Source organism: Larus michahellis, chromosome 11 (genome assembly GCF_964199755.1).
Source record: "Larus michahellis chromosome 11, bLarMic1.1, whole genome shotgun sequence".
Lineage (NCBI taxonomy): Eukaryota > Metazoa > Chordata > Aves > Charadriiformes > Laridae > Larus > Larus michahellis.
The window spans coordinates 21215712-21243649 of NC_133906.1; the positions used below are offsets into that span (position 1 = coordinate 21215712).

At 47.3% G+C, this 27938-nt stretch overlaps 1 protein-coding gene across 11 annotated transcripts in view; it reads right to left on the minus strand.

The window, feature by feature from the left end:
* Positions 1-27938, minus strand: part of EBF1 (EBF transcription factor 1) — a 291177-nt gene that overhangs the window by 242627 nt on the left and 20612 nt on the right. For all 11 annotated transcript variants that reach the window (XM_074603865.1, XM_074603866.1, XM_074603871.1 and 8 more), the window contains 2 exons: positions 27846-27919; positions 20752-20820 (listed from right to left, as the gene is read on the minus strand). In XM_074603865.1, coding sequence (XP_074459966.1) covers positions 20752-20820; positions 27846-27919 — 143 coding nt within the window. The remainder of the gene's footprint in view (positions 1-20751; positions 20821-27845; positions 27920-27938) is intronic.

Consider the following 27938-nt stretch of genomic DNA (forward strand, 5'->3'; position numbering starts at 1 on the left):
CTTCTAGATCCTAATTGCTATCTGTCTCTGTCTGCCTGCCACTTCCAGGTCTCCTAGCCTCTTCTCTTACAGCTCCCAGCCCCCCAGCAGCCTCCCTGGTTTTCCTACCCCCCTCCTCTTCCTCCTGCCTGCAGGCAGGAGGTTTCCACATGGCATTTGGCATGGGCGGCCAAAATTTCCCCTTCCCAAAAAACATGACACTCCAAAACATGCAAGAAAATACTCAGCTCTCAGCAGCACAAAGCTACTTGGGCAGGTCAAAGCCACGGGGCTGCAGCACAGGAGGAATCATAGAATGGTTCGGGTTGGTGGGACCTTAAAGATCACCTAGTTCCAGCCCCCTGCCCTGGGCAGGGACACCTCCCACCAGCCCAGGTTGCTCCAAGCCCCATCCAGCCTGGCCTTGAACCCCTCCAGGGATGGGGCAGCCACAGCTTCTCTGGGCAACCTGTTCCGGTGCCTCACCACCCCCACAGGAAAGAATTTCTTCTTAATATCCAATCTAAATCTCCCCTCCTTCAGTTTCAAACCGGCACCCCTCATCCTATCATTACACTCCCTGCTCAAGAGCCCCTAGAGAGCTGCAGTGGAGGAGCCGAGCTCTGACACTGCCCCACCAGCATCTCCCCTCGCCTTCCCGGTGCCACCCAACCGCCCTCGCTCCTTCCCAGCCATCGGCTCATGCCACCGTCCCACACCGACACCGCTTGGGCAGGCGGAGGGCGCCTTCCGCAAGGCTCAGCACGCCGCTGGCTCGAATTTGGTTTTATTTACTACTATTCTTCACTACTATTTATTTATTCATTCCTATTTTTATTTCACTTTGAACATGCCCAGCTGTGTCATCTTGGTTTTGCTGAAAACGTAAACAAAAAAGCTGCATTCAAATGCAGCCTTTCATGGCATGAATACATTTCTCATCCAACACAGCTCCAGTGCTCCCACCCTGAAATTAAAACTTAAAAAAAAGCAGCATCACCACTGTACATCATATCTCTTCCCCCCCCCGATGTTTTCGTTATTCGTGCTATTTATTCTTTTTGAAAAACAAACATATCGAGAGTTTTAATAGCTAAGTTTGCTCTCCGCAAAGCAGGAGGAAAGAAATAAATGTAAATAAAGCTAATTTTGTATTCCATATGGTAACAAACCTGAATGCCTCTGCTTTTCCCTAGCAAAATATCATGGCTGCTTTTACAGTCTATGACACAGAATTGGTCACCAATATTTTTTTTAAGTACTGAGTTCAATTTTGTCTTGCGAAATGTAACTTTACTCTAGTGATCTCTAAGCCTGAGGCTTTTCGGTTTGGCTTAACAGTAATTATATGGATGCTGAGAAAGGGAAGAAGCATTGCACGTTCCTTACACTTTGCAATTTTTCCATGCTTCTCTGCTCTTAACAGAGAAGGAATATTTTGTCTTTCCCAGAGATGACCATCCAAAAGGAAGATACAGAACATACTGTGCAGAAGAAAACACCCCCAAAGAACGCTGTAAACCGCAAAGCCAAAGCAGCATTTGTAATTCTGTCTTTGGCTTTTAGCAAGGGAACAATTAGGGGAGAGGGAGAGGGGAGAAAAAAAGTGAATGGAAAAAGTGAAAGAAAGTGAAAGAAAAAGGTGAAAGAAAAAAGTGAGAGGGAAGAAAAAAGGCGGAGAGGGGAGGAGAGGGGAGGGGAGAAGAGGAGAGGAGAGAGTGAAACAGAAAGAAGAGAGAAAGAAGAGGGAAGTGAGAAAAAGGCAAAGAGAAAAAGAAAAGTGAAAGATAAGAGGAAAAGAAAAGAGTAAAAAGAGAAAGAGAGGGAAAATTAGAGGGGAGCGAGAAAAGTAAAAAGAGATGGAAAAAGAAAATGAAGAAAGAAGAGAAAAAGAAGAGGGGAAAAAAGAAAAAGGGGGGAGAACAAAAGATAAAAAAAAAAAAAGAGAGAAAGAAAATAGGAGAAAAGAGGAAGAAAAGAGAAAGAAAAAAAAAAAGAGAAAGCAGAGAGAAAAAGAAAGAGCCGGGGAGGCGAGAGCCGGGGAGGCGAGGGGCGATGGAAGGGGGACCCGAGACGAGCCGCCCCAGCGGCAGCGCTGTCCCCCGGCCCCCCCCCCCCCCCCCCCCCCGGCACGCGCTGCCCGCGCCACGCGCCGGGCACACCCCGGCCCCGCGCTGCCCCCCCCGGCCGCAACGCGGGGCCAGCGCCCGCCCGCCCCCCCCCCCCCGCCCCGGGAGGGGCCCCGCGGAGCGGCGGCACCCCCCGCCGCGACTTGCAGCCGGGAGACACCGCGGAGGGCCCCCGATTCCCGGCTACCTGCAGTGCCACCCCCGAGAGCGGGCGGGAGCGGGGGAGCTGGGGGGGGGGCTAGAAAAAGAAAATCTATAGCGGCGTGTCCCCAGCTCCGCTGCCCTTCTGCTAAAATCCTCACCCCGTCCCTCCGCGCCGCGCACCGCTGCCTCCCGCCCGCAGCGGGAACTGGGAGTCGCGCGCGCTCCGAAATTAGCTCGGCCATAAATCTTTTTAGGCTCTTGAATAAATAAATAAATAAATAAATAAATAACACCGCTCCCTCCTGCCCTCTTTTTTTTTTTTTTTTTTTTTTTTCCCCCCACCGTGCAACTCTTCATTAGCTTCAAGCCCTTGGACTTTCCTGACAGTGGTAACAGGAGACCCGTTGAGTCTGGATTTTGTTTTTTTGGGCTTGGGCGTTTTTATATTTTTCCTTCCCTCGGCAGCAACATGCTAGTTTCAAACTTTGCGCAAGGCTTTGGGTTTGTTTGTTTCCCCGCTTTCAAACGACATTATGATTTTAATCGAAACGGACTGGTTTCTGGAGAAGGCCAGAGCAGACTGGGACGGGGAGGCAGCTCGGTTGGGCGGTTTACAGCAGTTCAGAAGAAGGTTTTGTAAACAAACACAGCTCAGAGGTAGAAAAGCAAATACAGTGGGTGAAATTTTGGCCTCCTCCGAAGGCGACGGCACAGCTCAATGGGACCAGTATTTTCACATCTACACACAACTTTTCCTCCAGCAAACACAAAACCAGCAGAGAGGCAGGTAATGGAGAAACCAGCTCCAAACCTGTGTTATTATTGCCTAAACAACTTGACGCTGTCAGGGGAGAGCGACAGAAATACAAGTGAGGACCAAGTACAGGGAGCACGCATCCTAACGGGTTTCCTGACTAACGGAGTCCTCCTGCCACGACAACCTCCCCAAACACGGGGCGGCATGGTGGCCCCCAAGCAGGGTCACAGCCCCCCTGGGTGCTGACCGGGGCTCCTGCACACCGAAACCTCAGAGGAACCGCAGACACAGAGGTTTAACGTTCTGTTATCCAGATATTTCACTTGTGAAGCCTGAGGGGAAAAAATGGAAAATAGGGGAGAACCAGACAAGGATGCAGGATTGGGCCATTTGGGGCAAATAAGACAATAAATTCCCCCAGAGTCAGCGTTACCCCAGTGAGGGCACCAGAACGTGCCCCTCTGGCCACTTCCACGGGTGGCAATTTCAGCAAGGAGCCCGATGCAGAGCCGGCTGGGCTGCCAACGGGACCCTTCCCGGCCCCCTGAGCCTCTGGTCATGCAGGTGCAAAGCCAGAGCAGCTGCAGCTCTGTCAGGCCACGCGGAGGGACATCTGAGTGACAGAGAGATAAGCTTCTCCCAGGAGGAAGAGATGCGCGCCCCTATTAAAAAGTACAAATTAAAATGCCTCTACCTGACTTGAGTCTGTCCCGTTTATTTTCCACACCACCAAACAGCACTAAAACCCATCACCAACCAGCCCCGCGCTGCTGGAGAAGGGGCCAAACCATGAACCCCAAGAGACCTCACCACAGGAACAACTCGCCAAGGTGAGAAAGGGCTCCCAGAGCCAACCCCAAGCCTGCGTCTGGTCCAGGGTGAGGAGAAAAGCGAGGCAGGAACTGCCAAAACCGTGGGCCGGATCCTGCCAGCACTTCCACAGCGTGGGGCTGGCGTAGGGAGCTCCAGGAGAGGTGGCCATCCCACTCCTCCTCCAGTCTTCCTGCTGGCCCTGGAGGGCAAAGCAAGCTGAGCTCAGAGTTGAGGGCTGGCCACTGCTGGCACATCCCTTCAGGACCTCTCCGAGCCAGGGACGTCCCTCCAGATGGGGAGAGCCACCGCACGATGGTGCGGTGCATCAGAGCCATACTCCGTCTACCTTTGTCCCCTCCTTTCTACAGAACGGGAGCATCAGATTTAAAAAAAAAAAAAAATCAAAGGGAAAACATTAATAAATAATAATCAAGATCATCTGCAGTTTTAATGATAAGCTATTTAATGAATTATAAAGTACCTATAACTCAAAGTATGAGACTGTACATTGTCAAAACTGGCATTAAAGTGTATGGAGATAATTAAGCAATAATGACCTCCACAGAGGGCTTTTCCTGGGAATTAATGACCAGTCGGGAGGAGCTGATGGCTCAAGGCACAAGCAAGGGCCATTAACCCCAGCTGGTCATTAATACTCGGGAAATGCCCGGCTCCGAGGCCGTTACTCTGAGTATATGATAAAATAACGGGGGAGCAATTATGAATGTCTGAATCTGGGGGCTGCTGGGAGAGGTGATGTTTCCAGGTTCATGCCCCACCATCAGCTATCCCCAGTACTCCCAGAACCGGCTGCACTCAGGAGTGCACCCCCAACACAAACCCACTCTTGGACCCCCAACACCAGCACCTGGGGACTCTGCCATCACTGCAACCAACGAGAGTAAAAGCAAAACATCCTAACAGCAACGCAAAGCCAGAGATTTTGTTTCAACCCCAATTTTGCATATTAAATCCTCATGCTATTAGCATCTCCAGAGCCCAAGTCTCGGGCTCGTCTGTCTCAGCGGAACATTGTGTAACGCAAGACGAACTTTTGGGACCATCACAGCCAAACCCGTCCCCTGGTGCAGCCCTGGGCACCGTTTGTGGTGGGAGCTCCCAAGGCTCCGCCCAAAAGCAGAAGAGCAGAACAGCCTCCTGTCAGCCCAAACCTGCAGACTCCTCTCCCCAAACTCGTCATGGCTTCAAGGGGACTTGGAGGAAGAGGGGTGTCACCTTCTGGTGGGGCAAAACAAAAGCTAATGCAAAGCTGATCCTCTGTGATTGTGGCTGCCCCATCCCTGGAGGGGTTCAAGGCCAGGTTGGACGGGGCTTGGAGCAACCTGATCTAGTGGGAGGTGTCCCTGCCCAGGGCAGGGGGTTGGAACCAGGTGATCTTTAAGGTCCCTTCCAACCCGAACCATTCTGTGATTCTACGCTGGACTTGCGTCCTTCCCAGGGTGTGTGGTGTCGCGGCAGAGGGTTGGCACCAGCTCAGAGCCCCAGCTGGGCACTGGGCACCCTCACCGAGGCGTCAAAGCAGAGCCCAAGGCCAAATCTCTCCTGTCCCCATTGGGCCGTGGAAGGATTTGGGGGGACGGTCCCTTGGGATATGATGCCCTGACACCCAATGGATAGGTGATCCCCATGTAAACAGAGGGAGGAATTAGCCTAAGCTGTTTTGCTGGGATAACGAAGCTCCCAGCCCCCTGTTCCCACCGATCCCCCCCTCTCCGACACCCGTGTGTCCCTCCCTCTGGAAGCCCAGGGTCGCCGTTGCGTTTTCCCCTGGCTGGGGAAGGGGGTGTCCATCCCTCAGTCCCGGCACACGGGAGGTGGGAGCACAACGCCCGCCCCCCCCCCCGCCCCGCTGCAATTATCCAGCCCTGTTCTAAATAAACCCGGGGGGGAGTGAAGGGACCTGGATTTCCCCCTCTAGCCCCTCTGGTCATTTATTTACCCCGGTGCTGGGTTCTTGCACTGAAAATGCATAAACGTGCTTGGAGGTGACAGTCTTTTTGCCCTGTAGGATCACAGCGTATGTAAATTTTCACCTACACAAACAAATCCATGATGGTTGTAAATATTTCCAAATTATTCTCTCTAGCGATAGCGGCGCTAATCAACGCTGTTTGTGAGAACGCAGCGGTGATGTTTGTTGGCAAAATAAAGGATCCCTTTAAGTTTCTTACAATCTGGAAAGAAACCTAGAGCGGCTCCTCAGCCGCGGCATTTCTCCTTAACTGTTTACAATCGATCAGAAGAAAAAAAATTAAGTACCCCCCCCGGCAACAGAGAGTTTCCAACAATTGTACGTTAGCAACAGCTATCGCTTCGCAGAGTAAAATCACTACATAAGGAAAATTAGTGCTTGTTAGTACACGTAATATTCAGAATCACGAGTCGAATAAAAGCAGCAATGCAGAAACTGTTATCAGCGGAGAGAAAATTATTCAAGTATGCATTTGAGTAATTCTGCATTTTAATTTAACCCTTTGAAACATTAATCAAACCATGGCTAATTATAGGAATTAAGGAATTAAACGATGGAATCTTCTAAAAGATATTATTTAAAAGGCAGTTTATACAATTACTTGTATAGATGTTTGCTTTAAAGAGGGAAACATTTCTACTGTAATGAAAAGGGTCTTAGAAAATTAAATTAACAAGGGGGGACCAGGCTGATATGAAACTAAATTAGCATCAAATGCAAATTACAGGGTACTTAATGGTAGAAACAGGTGCAGAGCAGGTCCCTAAATGAGATAAATGAATAAAACATCCCTCTGCACAAATGTGGAAGCTGACACAAAGTCAATGATATGAATAATTCAGCAGCCTCCACACTGCTGTTGAGGTCAGCTTTCCCTGACCTTTGAAACAGGAAGTAAAATTCTGTCCAAATTTGAGTGACTGGAAACGCAGCAGTTATTTGTTGGGGGAAAAAATGGAAAATCCAGATTAAAACCCCCCAAAATACAAAACCGCGGTACGCGTGTGAAAATGTGTATATATACATATCAAAATATAAACTGAAACACTGAATAAATGCATCGGCAGAGGAAAACGTGCAGAAGTGGAAAACCTCGCAGACGCTGGAGTCACGGTGGCTAAAGAATATTTGTTTCAGCCTGAAACTCTGCAACGATGTGTGGGTGTGATACATGAGAATATTTAGGTTGTGGTATGATCCAAGCGTGTTCACAGTGAAATGGTTTCATCTTTCAAAAAAAATAATTTAGTTGTGCTAAAGGGGATATTAATAGAGTCAAAGTCATTATATTTCAGGCATTAAAGAAATCAAATCATATAAAAGTAGCTGTTCAAAGCGAGGCAATCAATCATTTGCTTTGCTCCGAACTTTTTTTTTTTTTAAATAAAGGAACTGGAAGACTTCTTTTCTGGACTTTAAGACTAAACTACCTTTAGTCACTGTTGCATTTCAAGTGTTTAAAAGTCACAATTACAGATTACAATTAATTACACCCCACCAGCAGTTTGCAGAGAAGCACAGGCTGTGTGCAACCCGGCGCGAGTAGGAGAGAACCCTTAAAGCCCAGAAACACAAACTCTTGTTATTCCAACGAGGGAACACTTCTCCCTCTTAAAAAGGTAGAAATCTGGAGCAGCTGCCTTAAATCCAGTGGAATCTCTCCAAATTTACATCCTCAGAACTACGTGAAGATTTCTGCGCCTTTCCCCTTGAGAAAATACTCAGCTAAAAGCACAGGTCATATAGTTTTCTGACTAGACGTACGGTCCTAATTTCAAATTGAATTTGGCACTAAAACAGAGTAATAAGGTATGACAAATAACTAATTTCTCCAAGCTGGAAAGAACGGAAGAACATCACCCCCGCGGCTTGTCTCGTAGGGCAACAAAAGATGGAAGATAACAGAAGTTATCTCTGCTCTTTCTTTTGTTGTATTAATCTCTTTTTACCTGCTTACCTGTCGTCTGCAGAACACGTGTGCGATATAAGGTTATCTCCTATCGGGAGCGGGGGGGGTTCATTTTATTTCCTATGTTTTTAGGCAGGTGAAGCCCGGGAATGGCGCTGCAGGGTGCACCTCGGTCAAGTTTTGGGAGGAGTTAAAGCAAGCGCTGGCAGCAGCCACCCCGGAGATGCATACGAACGAGAGGAACAAAAATCAGCCCCAATATCACGTAATCCCATGGGGCAAACCCAGCGCCCGGTAGTTTGGGGGTTGAGTTGACGACGGGGCTCAGCGCCGGGTTTGTGTGCGAAGCGGCTCCCTCCGAACGCCGGCGCTGAGAACCCAGCTGGTTCTCATTTCCAAACAACCAGTTTCTCTATCCCCAAGTGCTAAAGAAAATAATCCCAGCAATCCATGACTACACGCTTTCACAGGGACAGCAGTGAGAATTTGATTGTAGAGATAATTAAAGTCATTCCTGAAACTTCCAAGGAAAAGGAGTTGGGGGGGGTGGAGGGGGGCCAGCGGGGCCAACGACGCTCGTGTTTAAATTGAACTAAGCGACTGGTTTGGCTTGGAAAAGGTGGGGGGGGGACACGTGCTACTTCTGGGGAGTTTGTTTTCCTGAAAATTCTCTCTCCTGCACCCTGATAGTTACAATATTTGCAAAGAAAATGTAATAGACTGTGGCGAGTAGGAAGATTAGAGTGAGGTTTGGAGCCTGGATGTTCCTAATTTGGCAAGAGCATCCAGAGGGAAATGCTTTTGCGTTCTGGTAAACTTGAATAAAATTATGTACAGCCACTTCGATTAGAAGGGTTTAAAGGGAAACGATGCCATAAAAGCAATAAAACCAACTGCTATCTGCTTCAAACACTGAAAACATCTTTTTAAAATTAATGTTTCCTGCAGCCCTGCCATGAGTTAGGTCTGAAATAATTTTAATATTAACAACACTGAAGAGCAGGTCAATCTAGAGCCAGTCGTGGGACTGGATTAGTCCTCTACATCTGTCCAAAACAGTGGAGTAATTTACACCACTCCAGCTGGTGCAAATCAGCAGGGTGTCCCTGGCATCAGGAGAGCTGCAAGGCTCCGGCCAAACTAAAAAATAATCATAATGATGATGATTTTAAAAAAAAAAAAAAAAAAAAAAAAAAAAAGCCTTGCTCCCTGCAAAGCTAAATTGTCCAACCCCCATGTCACGCGTCTACTCTGACCCTCCTCATCCCGAAATCGGTGTGAAATTCAGAGATGGAGAGAAAGAGTTTAAAGCACTTGTAATCTCTCCGTCTGCACTATCTGCCGTGAGCAGGAAGGAGGGATCCGCTCAATGAGAGCTATTCAGGGCCTCTCAATTAACCTGATTAGTTCAGCACGCTGCTCTCATGAATGACACCTTATCTTGGAAATGAAGGGGGAAAAAAAAAAAACCAAACCCACAAAACTTCCTTCCTTCTGGAGATGCAGGCGGCCCCTGAAGCCAGAGCAGCGGCGCCCACGGGGACCCGCTCCCCCGTGTGTCCCCCCCAGGGAGACGCGTTCGGGGTGGCAGGGCCAGGCAGCCCAGGTGGCCCAAGCGGGGAGGGGGGTCCCCCTCTTTCAGAGCCACCCAGGCACATGATGGGATTTTGCGGGATGGTTAAGCCGCGGGGCGCGGAGCCCGGCCGGGGGTGCTGCCTGCAGGTAAGGGGTAGAGCAACTAGCGGGGGGCGAACCCCCCGGGAACGCTGCCTTGTTTAAGCGTGTTGTAGTCTGGAACTTGTTTCATATGTGACAGATTAATGAGCGATAACTGGGTTACCATGGCAAAAAGCATTCCCAAAATTCTCTTTTGTTTCCCCGAGAACAGTCTCCCTTTTTTTTTTTTCGGTTTGGTTTTTTGATTATTTTTTTTTTTTCCAAATCATGCCACTTTACGGTAACGCAAGTATTAACTAACAGCGTGTTATTCTTTTTAGTGCGGATGGCTGCAAATGTCAACAAGGCTGACTGTTACGTACAAACTCCAAGAATTAATCAGGGAAAATAGGTGTCTCAATTACAATTATAATACTGCAAACTCAAATTTATTAATGCCCAGCCGACTTTGAAGGCATTTATTAGAAAAACTCCGATGACTTTGAAAGTATTAATGCACTAATGACGCATTAGGGCATGATGTATTAATGTTCTTGTAATTCCTGACAAATTAAGTTACCATTGTCACAGCGGGGCAATCCTTCAGAAAAAAAGAAAAGTTCCTCTCTCCTGCCACGCGATGTACGACAGACGGCAATTCGTGTACATGTAATGGGGTTTAGCGAGAAGCCTTCCTCCCACACCACAGTACAGCTTATTCCGTTTTTCAGAATGCCAGAGCTATTATGGAGCTCACTAGGCTTTAAAAAATAAAATAAAATAAAGAAGGTAGATGTAGCCCAGGGACTGTCTTGCCTGACCAGCTCTTTTTTAGGGTAGAGACTCTCACCACGCCGCTCTACGCCCCTCGTTCCGCAGCGCTCAAAGCCCAACAGCCCAACAGAGCCCAGAGACCGCTGGAGCCCAGTAACATCAGACCATGGTGCCAACGGGAAACAAAAACCCAGAGATAAGAAAAAAACCAAGTTTTACAGAGCTGCTTTTAGCACATAAACCCCAGCCTAAGGAAGAAGTTCTGCCCTAGACCCCAGAAGAGCCCAGGATTACGCTCCTGTATAGCGCAGTGGGGCTCCCTCGTTTTTCTTTATAAAGGGCCAAATCCTGATCCTAGCTGCGCGGGCAGCTATCACAAAGCATCTGCAGGTCCTTTCCTTCTCCTGCCCGCATAACCCCCAGCAAGATGTGCCCTGGGGCATGCTCCCATCCGCAGCTCCATCCGGGCTCCTGTGGGGCTGCGCGAGCCCCGCGGAGGCACAGGAGACGACTGGAGGAGATGCCGCCATCAGATCTTAATAGCTCTGAGTGTGGCTAATTTTCTTCTTCTTTTAGAGCAAAGAACTTAATAACGAATAAAGAATACGTTTCTCCCCTCCTTGTGTCATCCTTCTACAAAATCTGAACTAGGTAAAGTGGTTTTTAACATCCACTTATCAAAGTGACTTAACATCTGGGAAGTCAGCCAATGGTTACGTAGTGATGCAGGTGCCAAAAAATGCAACTGAAAGATGGTATTCAGGGAGATTCAGGGAGATTGCGGAGAAGACCTGACTCAACTGGGTGGAAGCGGACGGTTATCCTGGTCAGGAAAGCCTGAGAGTCTCCCTACAAAATCACGGAGAAGACGAAGGAAAACGATTATGTTTTAAACAGCTTCCTTTTAACCTGTTGTAAGTGCTGGATGTACCCTGTATTTTCCAAAGGCAAATTTTGGAGATGAACAGTTCTGCAAAGTCCAAAAGAAGAGGAACAGAAAATGGTTTTCTGTCTCTGGCCGTCATTGAGACAACACTAACAAGAGGAAGATCCTTTTTTTTTATTGCTAGACACTCACAGTGGGATATCGATTCTTCCTAACGTTTACTTTATATAAAATTTATTCTTTCCAGGGTCACAATCATGTCACTTGGGGGTGTCTCTTTTTTTTTTTTTTTAAAATTAATCTTTGAAAAAATTGCCTAAACATTCGGCTAATTGACTGATACGATTAGCTGAAACAGTTTGCAACTGATTAGAAAGTCAAGGTGAGAGGCGAGCTGAGAAAACCCGAGTGTACCGCAGGCCTTTAGCACCCTGGCACTATGGCATCGTAGCATCGCCTTTTTTTATTTAACCCTTTTTTTTTTTTTTTTTCATCTCTTTCTAGCCCGGCGTGGCACTGGAAGAGTTAAAGAAAACAATAAAAGAACAACTGAGTGTACAGGGTAGGATTTACTGGCATTTACTTTTAATCTATGGTCCTTTGCTCTGTGGCTTATCAGCCCTATGTCAGCCCTTTTTCCTCCTTTATATTTCATGAGGGGACCCACATGCTGGTACTGAGAGACAGAGCCCAAGTGTCTGTAAGCTTTTTGTCAGGTAAAAAGAGAAGAAAAAGGAAAGGAACAAGAGGAAAAGCAAAGCTAAGAGGCATCTATTAGATGTCACTAGGCTTTTGTATTCATGTCAATGATTCAGGATTAGAGTATTTGAAATAATCTTATTGAGAGAACTCAAAAGCCCCACAGAGGGAAAGCCTGCTCGGTAGCATATGGCAGAGCAGCGGACAATATCTTATTAAGGATGTGTTAGCTAACACCATTACTTTTTATATTACATTACCGAACTATTGTGCCTCAGCCGGTTAGCGAGATGGCATAGTTGTGGAATGCCATTTTGGACGTTACCGCGTTGTTACAAAACCGGGGAGATTTGGCCGGGCGTGCAGGCCGGCCCGGCGGGGGGGTGGGGGGTGATGTTGCTCCCTCGCACCCCCCCCGCACCGCGGGGAAGGGCAACCCGCGCCTCCCCGGCAAAGGGGACCACGGTGTCCCCAAGCCTAGCGGTGCCACTGCGCTCTCACCGTGCGTGACGCCATCCAGCGCCCACCCACCCTTCCCCAACCCGCTCCCACCCCCCCAAATTCGGGTCCCTGCCTTTCAGGTCTGGCCGGCTCACCGCTGCAGGGGGGGAAAAAAAAGGGGGTATAGAGGGCAGCTTCTGCTCTATCTATCTCCCACAAAAAAATCCCAAACTATTGCCAAACTCAACTTCTTGTCAGATGAAGGGAATTTAATTTTGCTATAGTGAATGCTGGTAGTCTAAAAATCTTTCTGTGCTCTTGGACAAAAGCTTGTAATTGGAGAAATGGCTCTTTTTAAAGTTATCTTCATCTGCCTACACCTTTCGAGGCAGCAAGAAACCAAAGACAAAACCGTACTGTTCGTAGCATTTCAATGATTGCAGTGAAAGGCTCTATATCTGGGTCACCTTACTACTGTCCGGTATATAATTTCAGTGACTTGAAATAAAGCCTTTTAATAACTAATTTCATATAATTCGCTTCTTAACAGCACCAGAAAAGTTGTTTTCCCATTTCCTATTTCCAAACACTATTTTTAAAAAGTGGGTAGAAAATTATTCGTTCCGCTTTAAAAAAAAAACAACTTCTAAAATACTGTCCTTAGCAAAAAAAGTAAACACTCATTTGATACAGTAATATATTCTGATCACAAACTACCTATGCAAAGCTGCTAATGTGACACACTGGGAACCTTGTATGGCTTTTCTGTACTTTTCCAGAACTGTTACAGAAAAAAACCCCACACATGATGCTACAGGGAAAGAGAAGAATTCCTACCAGCATTTACCACCACCGCTACTACAGGGACTTGCTGCTCTCTGAGGACAACGTTAAATCCATTTCTAGAAAGTTATCTCAGTCGTGATTTACACAGAAACCTACAATTGTTTCTTGCTCTCTTTTAACTTTATTAGTTAGACGCTGTATTAAAATTATGTACCTCCAGCAGGCAGAAGTGAATTTGAATTTAGCATAGTTATTTTTGTAGATGTGGCCAATTACTTATAAGAATACATTTCGGTGGCTACAACATGCCAACATTTATGACTACTCACAGAAGAAAACGACTCATACGTCTCAGCTTCTGCGGAATAAGGCTTGGGTTACGTTTTTACACAATAAACGCTGGGATAGAGCCGAGATGCATTTTTCATGTTCAGAACAATTTTATCTAATCTGCATTAAAACTGAGGATGATCTTTGCAAATACATTTTCCTATTGCTCTTATTCATGTGTGCATTCCTACTGTGACAGCAAATCGGGAAATAAATCAGGTGTTAAGATGGGACAGGAAATTTATCCACACCAGAAACTGTGTGCACATATATATATATATATATGCATATGAGAAAAAGCCGGTATTTTTTCCCCAAAAACAATCCCCACTCTTGAGAAAGAGAAGAACTGGCACTGAGCTGCGTGGAGCCGGGGAGCCCGCGGCGCTGAGCACATCCTCCCTGCTGCAGGACAGGCTTTGAAGCAGGAGTTCGTATTAAGAAATCGATAGGTACAAATAGCACTTTTGAAGTTTGGTGGCCAGAAACAAAGGGACAGATCACCCTGCCAGGCCCTGGGCTCCTCCTGGGACCAGCCCGGTGCACTTGGGGCTTTCCTGATGCTGCAGGAGGTCACCGCACAGAGGCAGCCGAACTTTTTAAAGCACCTCTAACCTCGGATGCCCAAATCCTGCCGTCTGAGGGGAGCGGCAGGACAGTCCACGAGGTGTCACTTAGACCTCGGGGCACTCCTCTGCACAAGGAGACCCATAGGGTCTTCAGTATGGACGTCGAGGAGTTAGACAAGCCAGTGCAGGCTCCTAAAATCGTTAACCCTGGCTGACCAAGACCGAGATTTTCAGAAAGAGCCCAAGGGACTTACCGACCCGCCGGCAGCCACGGCTCTGAAAGCAGTAGGTGCAGAGCTGCTCGCCCCAGGCTCACCCTCCACCCAAGGCAGAGCAGACCTGTATGGACACGGACACGCTGGCCTCGGGGTCTCGGGGCAGCAGGTCCAGCACATCCCGTGTGTGCACTCGAGGCACTTTTCTGGACTGACAGCACAGCTGGCCAAGCCCCAGAGGGCTGTAGGTGAGCACTAAAGATGGTGGTCAAACGCCCAAGGCAATACAGTAGACTGGTCTTCAGTTTCCCTCATCCTTAGGACATTCAGCGCAAGCCTAAGTTTTTTAATCTCCACAGAAAAACCTCAATCTCAATCTTTAAACTGCGCGAGGAGAAGCTCTTCTCCTCAGGAATGGGATCATCTGCCTACCTAGAGAATAAACAGCGTCTAGGCACAACGAGCCTTCTTTGCGATAGGAGCCTCTGTGGTATCACCGTGATATTAAATAGTAATAATCAGGCATAAGATCACGGCGAAATAAAGCCCAAAACACTAGCTGCAGATTCAAAAGGCATCACTGAGAGAAGCAAGTAACTATTAGAGTAGTGTGAAATGTTTGCAGTGAAACCCAAAACCACATAAAACTTGCCTGGTTTGGGGTTTTATAACAAACTGAAAACTCGGAACAGGTTTGCTGAGAAAATCACAAACCTCCTGAGTGAAGCTGAGACCAAATTAAGGTTTTGCATAATAGTTTTGAGATTATACAAAAATTCTTATACTTGGGGTGGAGGGGAGAGGAATCAAGCAAACAATAAGCGGGAGCTGGTTTGACCCTGACCAAGTTCACTCAACCCCAAGAGCGAAATAAATGAAATTTTGAAGCAGCAGCGATATGTGCCAACCCCAACAGGCTGAAACCAAGAGATTTTTGTAAGAACTACGGCAAAGTTACCCCCAGCTCTGGTGATTTCTTCACCAGAAGGAAAACTGGCAACGCATACTTTAGGAGCGCTGGCAGAGGGACCAGCATGTCTGACACTCTGTGTGAGAAGCATCTACTGATCAGAGTCTCCCATTTATCTCACAAAGGCTCAAAATGCCTTTGGTTGCTTAAGTCATGTGGGAAATGTTTGGGGTAATGCTTCTCAGATGCATCAATCACAACCAAATCCTTAAGGATGTGTTTCTTCAGTCCCTCCCCTCCCAGAAACCTACGGGTTCACAGGCTCCAGGAGCTGGCGTGAAATGCTCAAGGCCAACTTCTGCCCGTCTGAGCACCCTGCGCAGAGGCCTGAGGGTTTAGGCAGCACAGCCTTAAAAGACAGCCTGGGAGACATCTCCGCGCGGTGCTGGGGGTAGTCCTGCGTCACGCAGCTTCTGCTCCCCAGGCTCCCTCCCTGATGGATCAATAACTCCCATCTGGCTCTGGAAGTGGCACAGCAATGAGGTGGGCGCCTTCCAGTAGGAGACTCAAGAGAACGGCCAAATATTCAGCCCCAGGAGCATTTCTCACCCATGTCTTGACATCTATCAGAGAGAGCCAAGGACCCAGGACGGATGGGACCCGCAGCCTCCTGCAGCCCCGTCCCCGGCGTGGGCAAGGGGGGAGCAGGACACCTTCCCCTGACCCCACACAGCCATGTTCAGGTACCGCATATGGCCGGGGGGACCAAGAACTGGGACTCCTACAAAGGGACCTGGCATCTTCCGCCACTTCCATGATGCCAGTGCCATGACGAGCCCGTGTCCCTGCAGTCTGGCCGGGGGATCGGCTGCGGCGCTGATCCCATTCCCTGCAGCGAAGCAATCCTCGGCAGCTCCCTCCCAGGCAAAACATCCGCCTCGTCCTCTCGCCACCACCTCTCCCGAGGCTGGCCCGCTCTGCCAGCCCGCCCGCATCTCCATCACCCTCCCTCCGGGCATGGGGACCTACTGCAAAATGCACCGATCGCCACATCTGCCCAACAAGTGTATCTGTGGGGAGGATGCAGTAAGCGCGACACCGTCCTGCGTGTCATTTTTCCACGTGCCTGGTATTTAGGATGAAAAGATGATCAGACCCATAAAATACAATTCACTACATGATGACTTGTAGAGTGGTAAAATGGAGACATTGAAAGTCATTCACGCCTCTTTTCATGTCATTGCACAGTGAAATCCTACCCACAAACATAAAATTTTTCAGGTTAAAGGCTGAAAGATTTCAAAAACATGTGCGAGTAAATTGGCTCCCTCCCTGTCCGCGGCAGCTGGGTGTACCAGGGACGGATTGCAGCGAGCCTCAGTGGAGCATCCCGTAAAGCAGGTGTCGAAAGCACACAGGCCTTTCAAGCACTGGTTGCAGGTCATGCATTAAAGTATACCTTGGTGCCATCTGATAATAACGCGTAAAAAAATATTACGGCCTCCAATCCATGAGTTCCCACCCCTGCTTCATGGCCAAGAGCTCTGGTTGTGCTGGAAATCCATAAGCCGCCTCTTCAAAGCCGGGGGGAGCCTCGTTCCTCAGAAATTGCATCTGAAGCAGCACCTGAAGAACTTCAATATGGTGCCAGACAAGGGCCAGAAGAAACGCTACTCATCCTCATGCCAACCTGCCACCGAAGGGCACACGGCCTCAGCCAGGGAGAGCTCCGGCACCAAGCCCTTAACTTACACCACAACCAAAGTTTATCTGTCCAAAAGATAGAGGGCCACGAGATTTCTTAAGTAGGTCTCATCTGTATTGGTAAATCTCAGCAAAGCCGATTTCGAGTCGCTCTCATCAGCCTGCTCGTGCGCTCTGGGAAGAAGCAAAATTTGGGATGGACCAGGGATTGCCAAACGGGCTGTTTTCAGCCCTTTTCCCATGCGATGTCACACGCTGGAGGAGGAATACGGTATAGATCCTAAACGCGGAGATTTTTCTGCCGCTATATTTGGGATCGCAGCGGTTATTCCTATTTTACCAGTCAACAGGACTCCTGTTTACTGGCTGCAGCCATAGAAGGTAAAGAGGCCCCGGCAGGCACAGGTAACACCATTAGATATCGGTCCCCACACTGGTAAATTGGGTTTAAAAGTTTGGGACAGAATGGCGGGAGAGGAGAGTCTTTCCTGAACGGAGGAATAATACAAAGCCCCACTTTCTCCCCTATGTGACTTTTGTCATTATCATCTTTTCTGATTCTTACAAAGCAAACCTAATTAGGAAGCTCTCTCATTAGTCTTCCAGAAAAATTAGCACAGCTTATGCTAATTACTCCTGTAAAATTTAATAAACTCGTTGAAATGGGAATAGTCTAATGAGGTTTTATTTATTGAACTAAGATAACTGTAAGGAAAAAGGTTAGGACACCAGGATATCCAGAGTGGTAATAAAACTACAATTTATTCAATTTCTTCACAGGAATTTTATTGCGAACCTTTTAAATTCAAATATGAGTTACAATTTGAAAGTTAAATCAATCTAGAATTTAATTTAATAACAGGAAGCGCTCTGTGTTTTCTTTAAGTGTGATTACAATGCAGCCCTGCCACTGCACTTGTGGGAGGAATCGTGCGTTTGTGTTGTGACAATAATACCCCTTTTAGGATGAGTTCCTGTTCATCAGATCTTCATCTCAACACATGTAACGGGGTTAGCAATAAAATACCCAGGCTATGCTAAGAAGATGATTCAGACACACACAAGTTTCCAAGAAACTCCCTTGCAATGACTGCTCTGTAAGCATAATAGATTTATTTTGTTCTCCAGAGAAAATTTAGATCGCTCTACGAGTATAAATTTCTTTAGGTCCCTTTCACTGCTAGATCTGCTGCTACTGTAATAGAGCAAAGCATAAAGCAATTTTATAAAGGATAAAGTCATATCCTGTTTCAAAGACAACTATAGACTTTTATTTTTTTAAAATCCCACATTTTGATTAAATAAAAATACACGATTTACTTTTCGGATATATCTAGGGTCTGACAAAGAACACAACACATGTAACTTTGAAGTTGCCAAAGAGCCTCTTCGCCAAGTTCACTAAACCACCGCAAAGACAGGGCTCGCTCTACCCCGAGTTCCTCTAGCCTCATCAAAGAGAATTAATCAATCCAAAATAGCATTCCAGCATGGAAGGGGAGGATAGCATTTCCATGTAAGTACATATGTCGAAAATCCCGTGGATAGATTCTACGTTAAATTCTATGTTAGGTCAGGGTCTGTGGATCCGTAGGATTTGATGCAAGAGTTAGATTAAATCCATAGGCAAGGCTTTATCAGAGCGCGAGGCGTGTGGGAGTGCTTTAGCCCAAATGGTAAATGCATTCTGTGAGCTCACATGCAAATGAAAATAGCTAAATATGGTTTTGCATATCAATTGACATAATAGTTAAAAATTGTGTGCATGGAGAAGTGACAATGGAGTACAACTAAACACATGTTCTGGCTTGTGCAGGCATTTTAGCGTTAGAACAATTTTAAAGGACTCGTTCTAAGGTAGAAAAAGGCTCCATATAGATCACTTCATCCTTTCCAAACCAAAAGGGGGAAAAAAAAATGAATAGGATAAATGTCACAAGAAACATCACTAAAGCCACTAACTGTATAAAGCACGTACTTATTTGGCCTAAATTGTTTGAACTAGCCCCGGCCAAGAAAAGGTTTTAAGTACCCTACTGGGACAGATGCGAAGCGGCAACAATAGAAGCCACACTAATGCAATCCAGGTAACACAATCCTGTTTCAAAAACACGGGGAGGGCTAATTACAGTACTGCTGAGTCAAATTTCTTATACCATTGCAACCCACAGGAACAGGTCAAAATCAAATGTTATTCAAACCACAGTCATATCAACCTCCTGTATCAAAGTCACAATTTAAAACCAAGTGAAGAACTTAAAAGCTTAACCCATTCACAAGCCAAACGTGATTCAGCGCAGGTGGTGAGGTAGCGTTCATATTACCATCTTTAAATTATGGTTTGCTTGCATTTTAAAAAATAATCTTCAGAACTGTACCTTTTTGCATCAATTTAGGTAAACACTGATAAACTGATCACTGCTAGGAAGCTAAATCTCGGTTGGTTTTTTTTCACGTAACTGTTTTCCTCATTTTGCAGGATGCATGTAACAGACAGCTTCTCTGGCTTTCATAATTTAAAATTATTCGCAACTAGCAGTTTTGCATACTAGATAGTTAAACAAAATATTTCCGTAAACCTGCCATTAGCTTCTTAACATCTCACTTTCCAGTACAATGAAAAATTCATGTGAATTTTGTAGCTTTCATGTAGCTCAAAATGCCACTCTGACACCATGTTTATAGTGTTCAACTCTGCAGCATGCTTATAAAACACATCCCGGCACAGATTTCACTGTGGGGTGTTTCTCCCCCCCCCCGCCTCCACTTTCCCTGGTACTACCTCACGCTCACAATAAGATGAAAATATGCCTAGTTAAAATAGATGGAGATATCTTCTGAGACTTGAACCTTCTCAGGACTACTCACGATAGCTAATCAAAACATCTGCTGTACGCTGCCAATACACGCACTTTCTTACCAAAACGAAACAAGGACTGTAAATCGGAGGGTCGGGGTGAGCACAGTGCCCGGCAGGGCTCTGCCGTATCCCTGGACCACCCTCTGCGTGCGGTACCCAACACATCTTCACCTTCTTTCATAAAAACGGGCGCACTGGCACGGGAGGCACTTTCAACTTAATATAGCAAACACTAACCCAGAGAATAACACGAGGAGAAGCACCGCTCAATGCCCTCCCCCCTCTGTGTACAGGTAGTTTCCCTTTGGAGACCCTCCGTTCCCAGGTGAGTGGAGGGGCATTGATTTCCCCAGCTGGTGACAGACACCTTCAGTACCTGACGGCCATTGAACTCTCCCAGAGCAACGCTGCGTAATAACCTGGTCATCACACATGGCTTTGCACCACGAGTTTGGACAATTAAAATGTAAAAATTACTATTAGGCTACTATTTTGCATAATTTGCAAGCACAGAAACTACACGTGGCACGGAACAACTGAAATAGATGTATTATGCTACAGTGATTTACCCAGGGACGTCAGATTAGCAATATGGATCTGTTTAAAAACACAATAATTAAGACAGGCAAAAATGAATTAATCAACTGACAATACAGTCAAAATAGTATTCCAACCAAAGAAAATAAGAGGAGGGAAAAAGCCCTTACTTTGCAGATCTATGTTTTCAAACTGGTTTTATGCATAAATAAAAACCTTAAAATGTAGATGGATTGCATCCAACAGAACTACTGTAGCTAAAAGTGATAATGATTCAAGCATTTTTCAAATAAAAGTTAAATATTTATAAGCGCCCAAACACATTTCATAAATCACAAACTATTATTATTTTATTCCTGAAGCTTCCCTGGCACAGCGTGTGAATTGAGCCACAGAAAGTCAGAAAGAAAAATCTCCTCTTTCTGCACATGAATCAGTTACACGAAGCGGAGCCCTCCGAAGAGCAGGTCGCTCCGTTATCCTCCATATGGCCCTTCCACGGCAATCGCGATTGCAAAGCACAACTAATTCGGTATCAAAAACAAAATTTCATCCGTATATACTCCTAATTCTTCCCCATTAGCAACACAGGGCAGGTGTTTCATTATAATGAGGAGAAGAGGGGAAAAAAAAATGGAAGGAAACAATAGCAGTCCTTACCTGTCAATTATCACTGGATCTGATGGAGTCTCATTTCTGTTGCCACAGCTTTTCTTGTCACAACAGCGGCTACAGAGCAAAAGTGAAAGGATTTAGTGCGACCATTACACTGTAAAATCATCATTACGAACACGGTAGGTTCAAATTGCCGGCTAGAGTTACCGCTCGGTCCCTGCCTGGAAATCAGTCAAATGTAGTGGGTCACATATGGGTTAATTACTGTGTTTAACTTTTTGCACAGCTGGTTAGCAACGGAAAATATAAAAAGAGAGGGGGTTTGCCCCTTTCACAAATAATAATTCAAGGATCACCCGAAACAGGGAGACCTGCCTTTTCCATAGGCTTTAACAGTTGTCCCGAATATGCCCACACAAAATAAGGCAGCTTTTCCTCCACTGAGCACTTTTTGGATTTGCTCAACGCTTATGTTACACCTCCACACGCTATTCCAGCTTCTACGCAGAGCCGGATTCTCAGCTACCGGGAAGCCTCCCTCCGACACCTGAAAGCACGATTATTCTCCCTCTAAGAATAACGTTGTTAACGGGGGGAGCCCAAAGGCAAGCACCATCAGCTGTGGCTCCTTATGCCAGAGCTTGCCTCTCGCCCCCAAGTTTTCTGAGCACGTTAATGATTGCTAATGCCACGGAGAGCGGAGCCCCACGGAGAGCGGAGCCCCGGCGGCTGGTGCCCTGCGTCAGGTCAGATACAAAGCAGGCGGGTGAAACATAAGCTCCGTCTCCCAAAGCACTGCTCCATCGCTGACCTCCGGGGCTGGGATTCTTTTGAACTAAGGTGGCTCATTGTTTCCTAAGAGAAGTTAAATTGTTGTTTGTGATGATTCCTTGTCAGGGGTTGTTGTCCATTAGGAGCCATAAATATATTGCAGGTGAGCTCGCAGGCTACACACAGGTCTCCGCTCCGGGTGGGAACCCCTCCTGGTGCCCGTAGAGCTGCACTGAGCGACGGGGGGGCTGCCCCCAGGAGCCCTGCTGTGCCCCACGGCCCCTCTAAGCCCACAAGACCGAGTCACGGCTACGCAGGTGAGCAAAGGCTTTCACCCACCCTGGGGGAGGAAACACCCATGGAGCAAGGAGAGCTCCTGTTTGGTGACATCCCTTAACAGAAAATCCCCCACTGAGGTCAAGGCTCCAAGCAACAAAACTAAAAAATGTCAAGAAGCTCCCGGTCTCCCCAAGCCCTCCTGGGTCCCCAGGGACCGGCTGGATGACGCCTGGGCAGCTCCTGCAGGGTGAGGGATGCAGGGAGCGTGGGGACGGGGAGCGGGGACCCCATCCTCTGGTGGCACCAAGCGAGGACCTCGTTCGCTCTCCCTGGCCAGACCTGAGTGCGTCTCTCCCTTCGATAAACTTTCGGATAAACCTCAACCACGGTGTTTGGAAGCCACCAAGCTTGTTCCAAATGGCATCGGGGGGACCTGCGCGTCGCCCTTATTTCAGCAGCCGGCTTTGGGCGGCTCGGCAGGAACGAGCGCTGCTCGCACTCCCGCTCAGACGAACTATTTTCTTTTCCCCAGAAGGTGGAAGAACATCAGGGCAGGAAGAAGCCCTCAGAAGTGCCACGCTATATAAATAGCCCTGTTGGGAGTGTGACAAAGGTTCTCTTGTGTTGCCGAACAATAGAGCGAATAATATACAGTTACCCTCCAAGATTAGCAATAAAGCAACTAACCACACTAAAGATAACAAAAAAAAGGGGGCCTCTTACAAAAACAGCCTGTTTAAACATGGTTTAAAAAAAAAATAATAATAATTTTTTTTTCAAAGAGGGGAAAATACATAATTCTTTTCACCGCAAAAAGCTTCAAGGCAACTATTCAGGGCTGAAACTTTTCACAGTTAACACATGTGCGGTATCTTCATTTCGGTGGAAGTTACATTGTTTGGGATTGCCAAAAAAAACTGCTTAATTTTACAGCACAATACCACAATTGATCCACCAGAAAATGCAAGAGCCTTGGCACCCAGAAAGTATTAAAATTTAGGAAGGAATAAAATATGCTGTAGGTAAATAGTCATGTGGACGTTCGGGGGGCTTTTTTGCCTATAAAAGGACTTGCCATTGGAGCGCAGCTAGAATGTGTGGGGTGAGAAAATTTACCCACAAACAAGGCAATAAAAACTGCTAATCATTTTTAAATGATTAAAATGTAATTAGAAACAGAGTTGGCACAAGTTAAGACAATGCAGTTCTTGTGACTGAAGCAAATCAGGGCTAGTCCTGACATTCTCACAGCAGACTGGAGGGACAGAAATTGCCACACTTACTCAGGCGAGCAAAGGTTCCCAGGCTCCCAGCCCGAGACGGGCAGATGCCACCATCCACGCACCACCAGGCTCGGTGGCTGCCACCTTCCCGGGGCGCTAGCCCAGTGGGAGAGGTGGCCGCGGGGGCCCGGGGTTGGGGACGCCTCGGTCTCGCCTCCCGCCGCGAGCGGGATGGAGACAGGCCCTGGCCGACGGGGACAAGCCGGCTTCCAGAGACCGGGAAACACCACGTCGCTCATCGGGTGGCCCCCTCGTTTGGGTAGGGCTTCCCCAGGAGCGCACCCCAGCAATCCCAAGTAACAGTAGGAGACCTCACTCCTTCCACCGCGGTTTGGGGGTGACGTGGAAGAGGTGCACAGCCGGCACATCCCGCCGTCTGGAGGCTCTGAGGCATGAAAGGAAGCCCCAAATGTTCTTTCATGTTCTAGATAATTATGTTTCCCAACCTTAGCTTGCTTTTTGCATTTTTTCCCTCAACAGCAGAATCCAAGGCTTCGTCTACCCTAGTTTTTCTACGCAGAGAATTAAAACACCACCTCTGAGTTTGAGACGAGGTTGCGTGGCAGGAGAAGTGCTTTTAACTCAACTTGCCTCGAAAGCTTTGGCTTTTAGTGCCTACTTAACACTTGGAAAAAAGTTCCTAAATATTCAGCGCCCTTTCTCCTTTCCCTGAAGGAATTCTAAAAAAATTCCTAGGAGCTTCTCCAAGTCACCCAGAAACCCTCCAGCTCCCAGCCAGGCTCTGTGAAAGCGCAGGGAGAGGCGCGGAGTGCCGGCTCCTTGCAGCCAGGAGGACAAGGACTTGTCCTCACCGTCCTTCCATGATGCCCGTTCCCAAGCGGGGCAGGGAGCCACAGCTCAGGCACAACATCGTGCTGGCCCGCAGCAAAAGCCTGCAAAAATTGCTTCGTCTGGGGACTTGTTTGTTTTTAAAACAAGTAGTCCTTGATAGCAATGAAGTTCAATGAAGTCTCTTGCCGTCACAACCCCCTCCAGCTCCCGCACCCCATCTCTGCCTGCCCCAGGCTTCCCCCACTGCTGCTGCCATCCTCGCCATCCCCAGGGCTCATGCCCAAGCCCCACACACCATCCCCATCCCGCCCCTTCGCAGGCCTCCCCGTCCCCTGGCCACCACCACTCCCAGCTTTTGTTGCTGCCTTTGTCCTCGCCCCAGCCCTCTGGGGACCTGCTGCCCTCCTGCCATCTTGCTCCGTATCTTCCTCCTCCTCTTCCCTGCGCTGGAGCATCTCTACCCCGCGCTGCCCGGGCACCTCACCCCGACGTCTGGCACCCCCAAATCCCCCGGTCCCCAGCCCGGCGCGGCGGCCGGGAGCATCGCTCGCGCTCGGAGCCCTGCTTTGTGTATCTGCGCGCTCGGGCTTTCTGCGGGGACAATGAACAATGAGAAATTACGGGGCGATGGCACGTGGCCAGCGCAAATGCGACTTTCCGATCATTTAGCTGCCAGGCTCTAACAAGTCGTTAGCGAGTCCGTGTGGGAGGTTTCGCAGGAGCTCCCAGCGAGGTGGGTTTCATCCCGCAGACGATGCCGTCGGGACAACCCCTGCCCCAAACAGGCTCCTCGCCCCGAAGCGCGGAGGTACGGGAGCTTCTTGCCAAAACAGCTGTAAGATTTTATTTTACCCAGACAAAAACCCCCATATTTTACTCCAACCTCATTCTCAGAAATCACTGAACCATTTTAGCTGAAACTTTCCAAAGAAAGTCAGCCTGAGGCTGACACCCTGCAAAGGACATTTCAGCCAGAACAGTTTAAGTTTGGCAAAGCTGTACGCCACTGAAGGTTTCATAATGGAAATTGTTGAGGCAATATTAACTATAGATGTCCCTCCCCATGCTGCCTACAATACTAATAAATTCCACTGAGGCTGTGAATTCTCCCCAGCTATTAACATTTTCGCCAACAGTGTAGATTTTTTATGTTTGACAAAACACAATGAAATCCTTTGAAATAAACAGCCACCTGAAGCAAACCTCAGCCCCACTTCCCTACCGCCACCAGGACTCTCCTATACATTTGAATTCTTTGTCTTATCCGTGCCATAGTTGTAGTGTACTATAAATATCCAGCTTTGTCACATAAATGCAAAGTTTTATTGTGCAGTTAGCCTTGATAGAAAGCACTGCTGAAAGTTGTTTAGAAATTAAATATCTAAAACAAGCTATTTTAAAATACAGAGCCCTCACTATTTCATGTCTGAAATGAAGAAATTTCATCTTAGGGAGAGCAAGCTGTCTTTCACACCATATGGCTAATGGTAGTGCATAGCAATTAGCTGGGCTGATTAATGGGGAACAGACTCTAATTTTATGCTTATAATTGAGGCTGCATTTGCACCCCTGGTGCAAATTCAGCACATCCCAACTTCCACTTACAACAGGCAAGAAATCAAGAGAAGCAGAATGGTGTGGAGAGAGATTCCCCCCCCCCCCCCCCCAGACCCCTAAAGAGCATCAGATTTGCAATTTAAAAGAGTGTTAGCGGCACAATAGATGACAGATTTGTGCAATAGGGTCAAGCGGCCTGGTAAACAAACAGCACCCTCTTACACATGTATAGGCAGAAAAGGAAACGGGTAATATCTAATATGAGCTGTAAGAAATTTGAATACGTCTCCCCCACCCCATCAGGCACACAATATTTGCCTACTATGGTCAGACTAATATTTTTTTTTGCTGCCCCTCCACCTCACGGTTATGAAACACAAAGCAAAGACTAGCAGTAAACAACTGGAAGGAGAAGAATAAAGCTCCCAATCCGGTGAATTTTAAGAACAAAGAAAGTGTAAAGTGCTTTCATAAAGGGAAAGACTGCACATCTTTCCACCTTCCCCAAACGGAAATAATTTTGTCTCAGTCAAAGTATATGGAAGGGCCGTAAATCTTTAATGCAGGTACTTGGTCTTCTGGTTAAAACTCAGTCCTCTATATAAAGTTTTAATTTACTTCTTACTCTTTATGTTTCTAAAGTATTTGTCAGAAAATTCATGCACAGAAGTAGGGGATTCTCCTTCTTGCGCCGATGGCTCGGTGAGCAGCGGGCAGATGTCATTCCCACCTCAAAACCTTGCCGTTTAGGCATCAGGAGGACACATCACCCAGGTCTGAGGGCAGATTCGGAGCCTGGCGCTGCAGGCACTTGAGCACGTGCTTAAGTTTCCTCACGTGAACAGTCCCAGTGTTTTACTGGTCTGTCACAGGAGAAAAGCAAAGCACGCACTTCAGCCTTATCAGGTCAGGGGCCTCCTTTAATATTTCCACGAATTGTTCCTAGCTAGGTATCTAGCGTGAAAGTGGTGCTAATTGGGCCAATGAATTTTAGGGCAATTACGAGTTGTCAGCATGACTGGGTTTCCATTTGGAAAGGGAGAAGTGGCCGGGAATCCCCAACCCAGCGATGCTGCGGTTCCCAACGGCACCTCTCGGAGCCACCCGCCTGCTCTGATCCTTCCAGGGCTGTGATGGGTTGTCTTTGGTTCCCTGGAAGAAGCCAAACCTACCGAAGGGAGCAGCCTAGAAAAATACAACATGAAAACTAAAATCCCCCAGATCCCGCAAGGAAGAATTTTTGGGGGGGCTGCACGGGAGCCAGAAGAGCGGCTCCTTCTCTGCCGGCATGGCAGGGCGCTGCCCTCCAGCAGGGTTTTATCAGGGAGGAGCTGCCGTGGAGGACAAAACACGCAGATCGCCAAGAATGAAGACAAAAAAAAAAAAAAAAAAAAAAAGAAAAAAAATCAACGAACAGAGAAGTTTCCATCTGAATATGTTGTCTAAGACTCTCCCCCACCAGGAAACCCTCATCCAAGTTTATTCCCTTAGAAGTGGGTACGCGTTTTTACCCTCAAGTTACTCCTTTTTAGTAAATGTGTTTTGTAAAAGTTACAACGCATGCAATGGCATTTTTACAGTCTTAAAACAACTGATTGTAACAATGAGCTTATGCAAGAACGCCTCGTCTTCCACTAGGGAATTATTTTCTGCCATCGAATAACATGTAACAAATGATTTTTTTCAGACATGCAAAAAACACCCACTAACTTTAATGAGGCTGCAAGGTCAAGCTCCCCTAGGTGTCGGAGGGGTCTGTGGGAAGCTGCTGCCCCCTCCGCGGTAAAACGGCAGCAGAAGAGCCTTCCCCTATTTCAATCAGCCAGAAGAAAGAAGGAAGCAGCTGCCCGTTCAAGGAAAGAAGATATTTGACTGTCCCAAATTTAAGTGTCCGACCCCAGGCAGGCAATGTTCAGCGCAGGGCAGGGCCAAATCCGCACGGGGAAGTTTAAAGAAAATGAACAAGACGACAAATTGTGCGCTGATGTGCATCACCTGCTCCGCTCCGGCCAAGCAGGGACCTTGCAACTGGGACTAAAAAGGCCTCCTGACTTCAAGTCTTTGTGCACATCCAGGAAAAAAAAAAAAAAAAAAGCCCCAAAATTACTATTTTGTCATCTTACTGAGGAGTTTTTGTTGGGAATTGGGGACAGAGACGTTTATGGCTAGCAGCCTATAATTGACTGTTAATTTTGGTGAGGAGACCTTTTGTGGGCTACGGTGTCTAAATGAAAACCAGTTGCGTTCTGTTCAGAATAACTCTTTATAAATAATTGAAAGCCAGTGTGACGACTGAGACCTTGCTGCTAATTACACACACCGAACTGTGTTATTTTGGGATTGTTTAATGCAAGAAAGATAAATTTAAGTCCGAAAATAGCTGCAGGTTCAACCTAGATTTTGAGAGACACGTTCATCTTCTCGTCACTAATTAACTGGAAGCGGGGTATTTCTTACCTGCACATTATTTCATGCGTGAGCAGAACTCGGCACATTTCTGGGTTCTTGTCTTGGCCTTCGTATACTATCGCCTAGAAACAAAACACATTT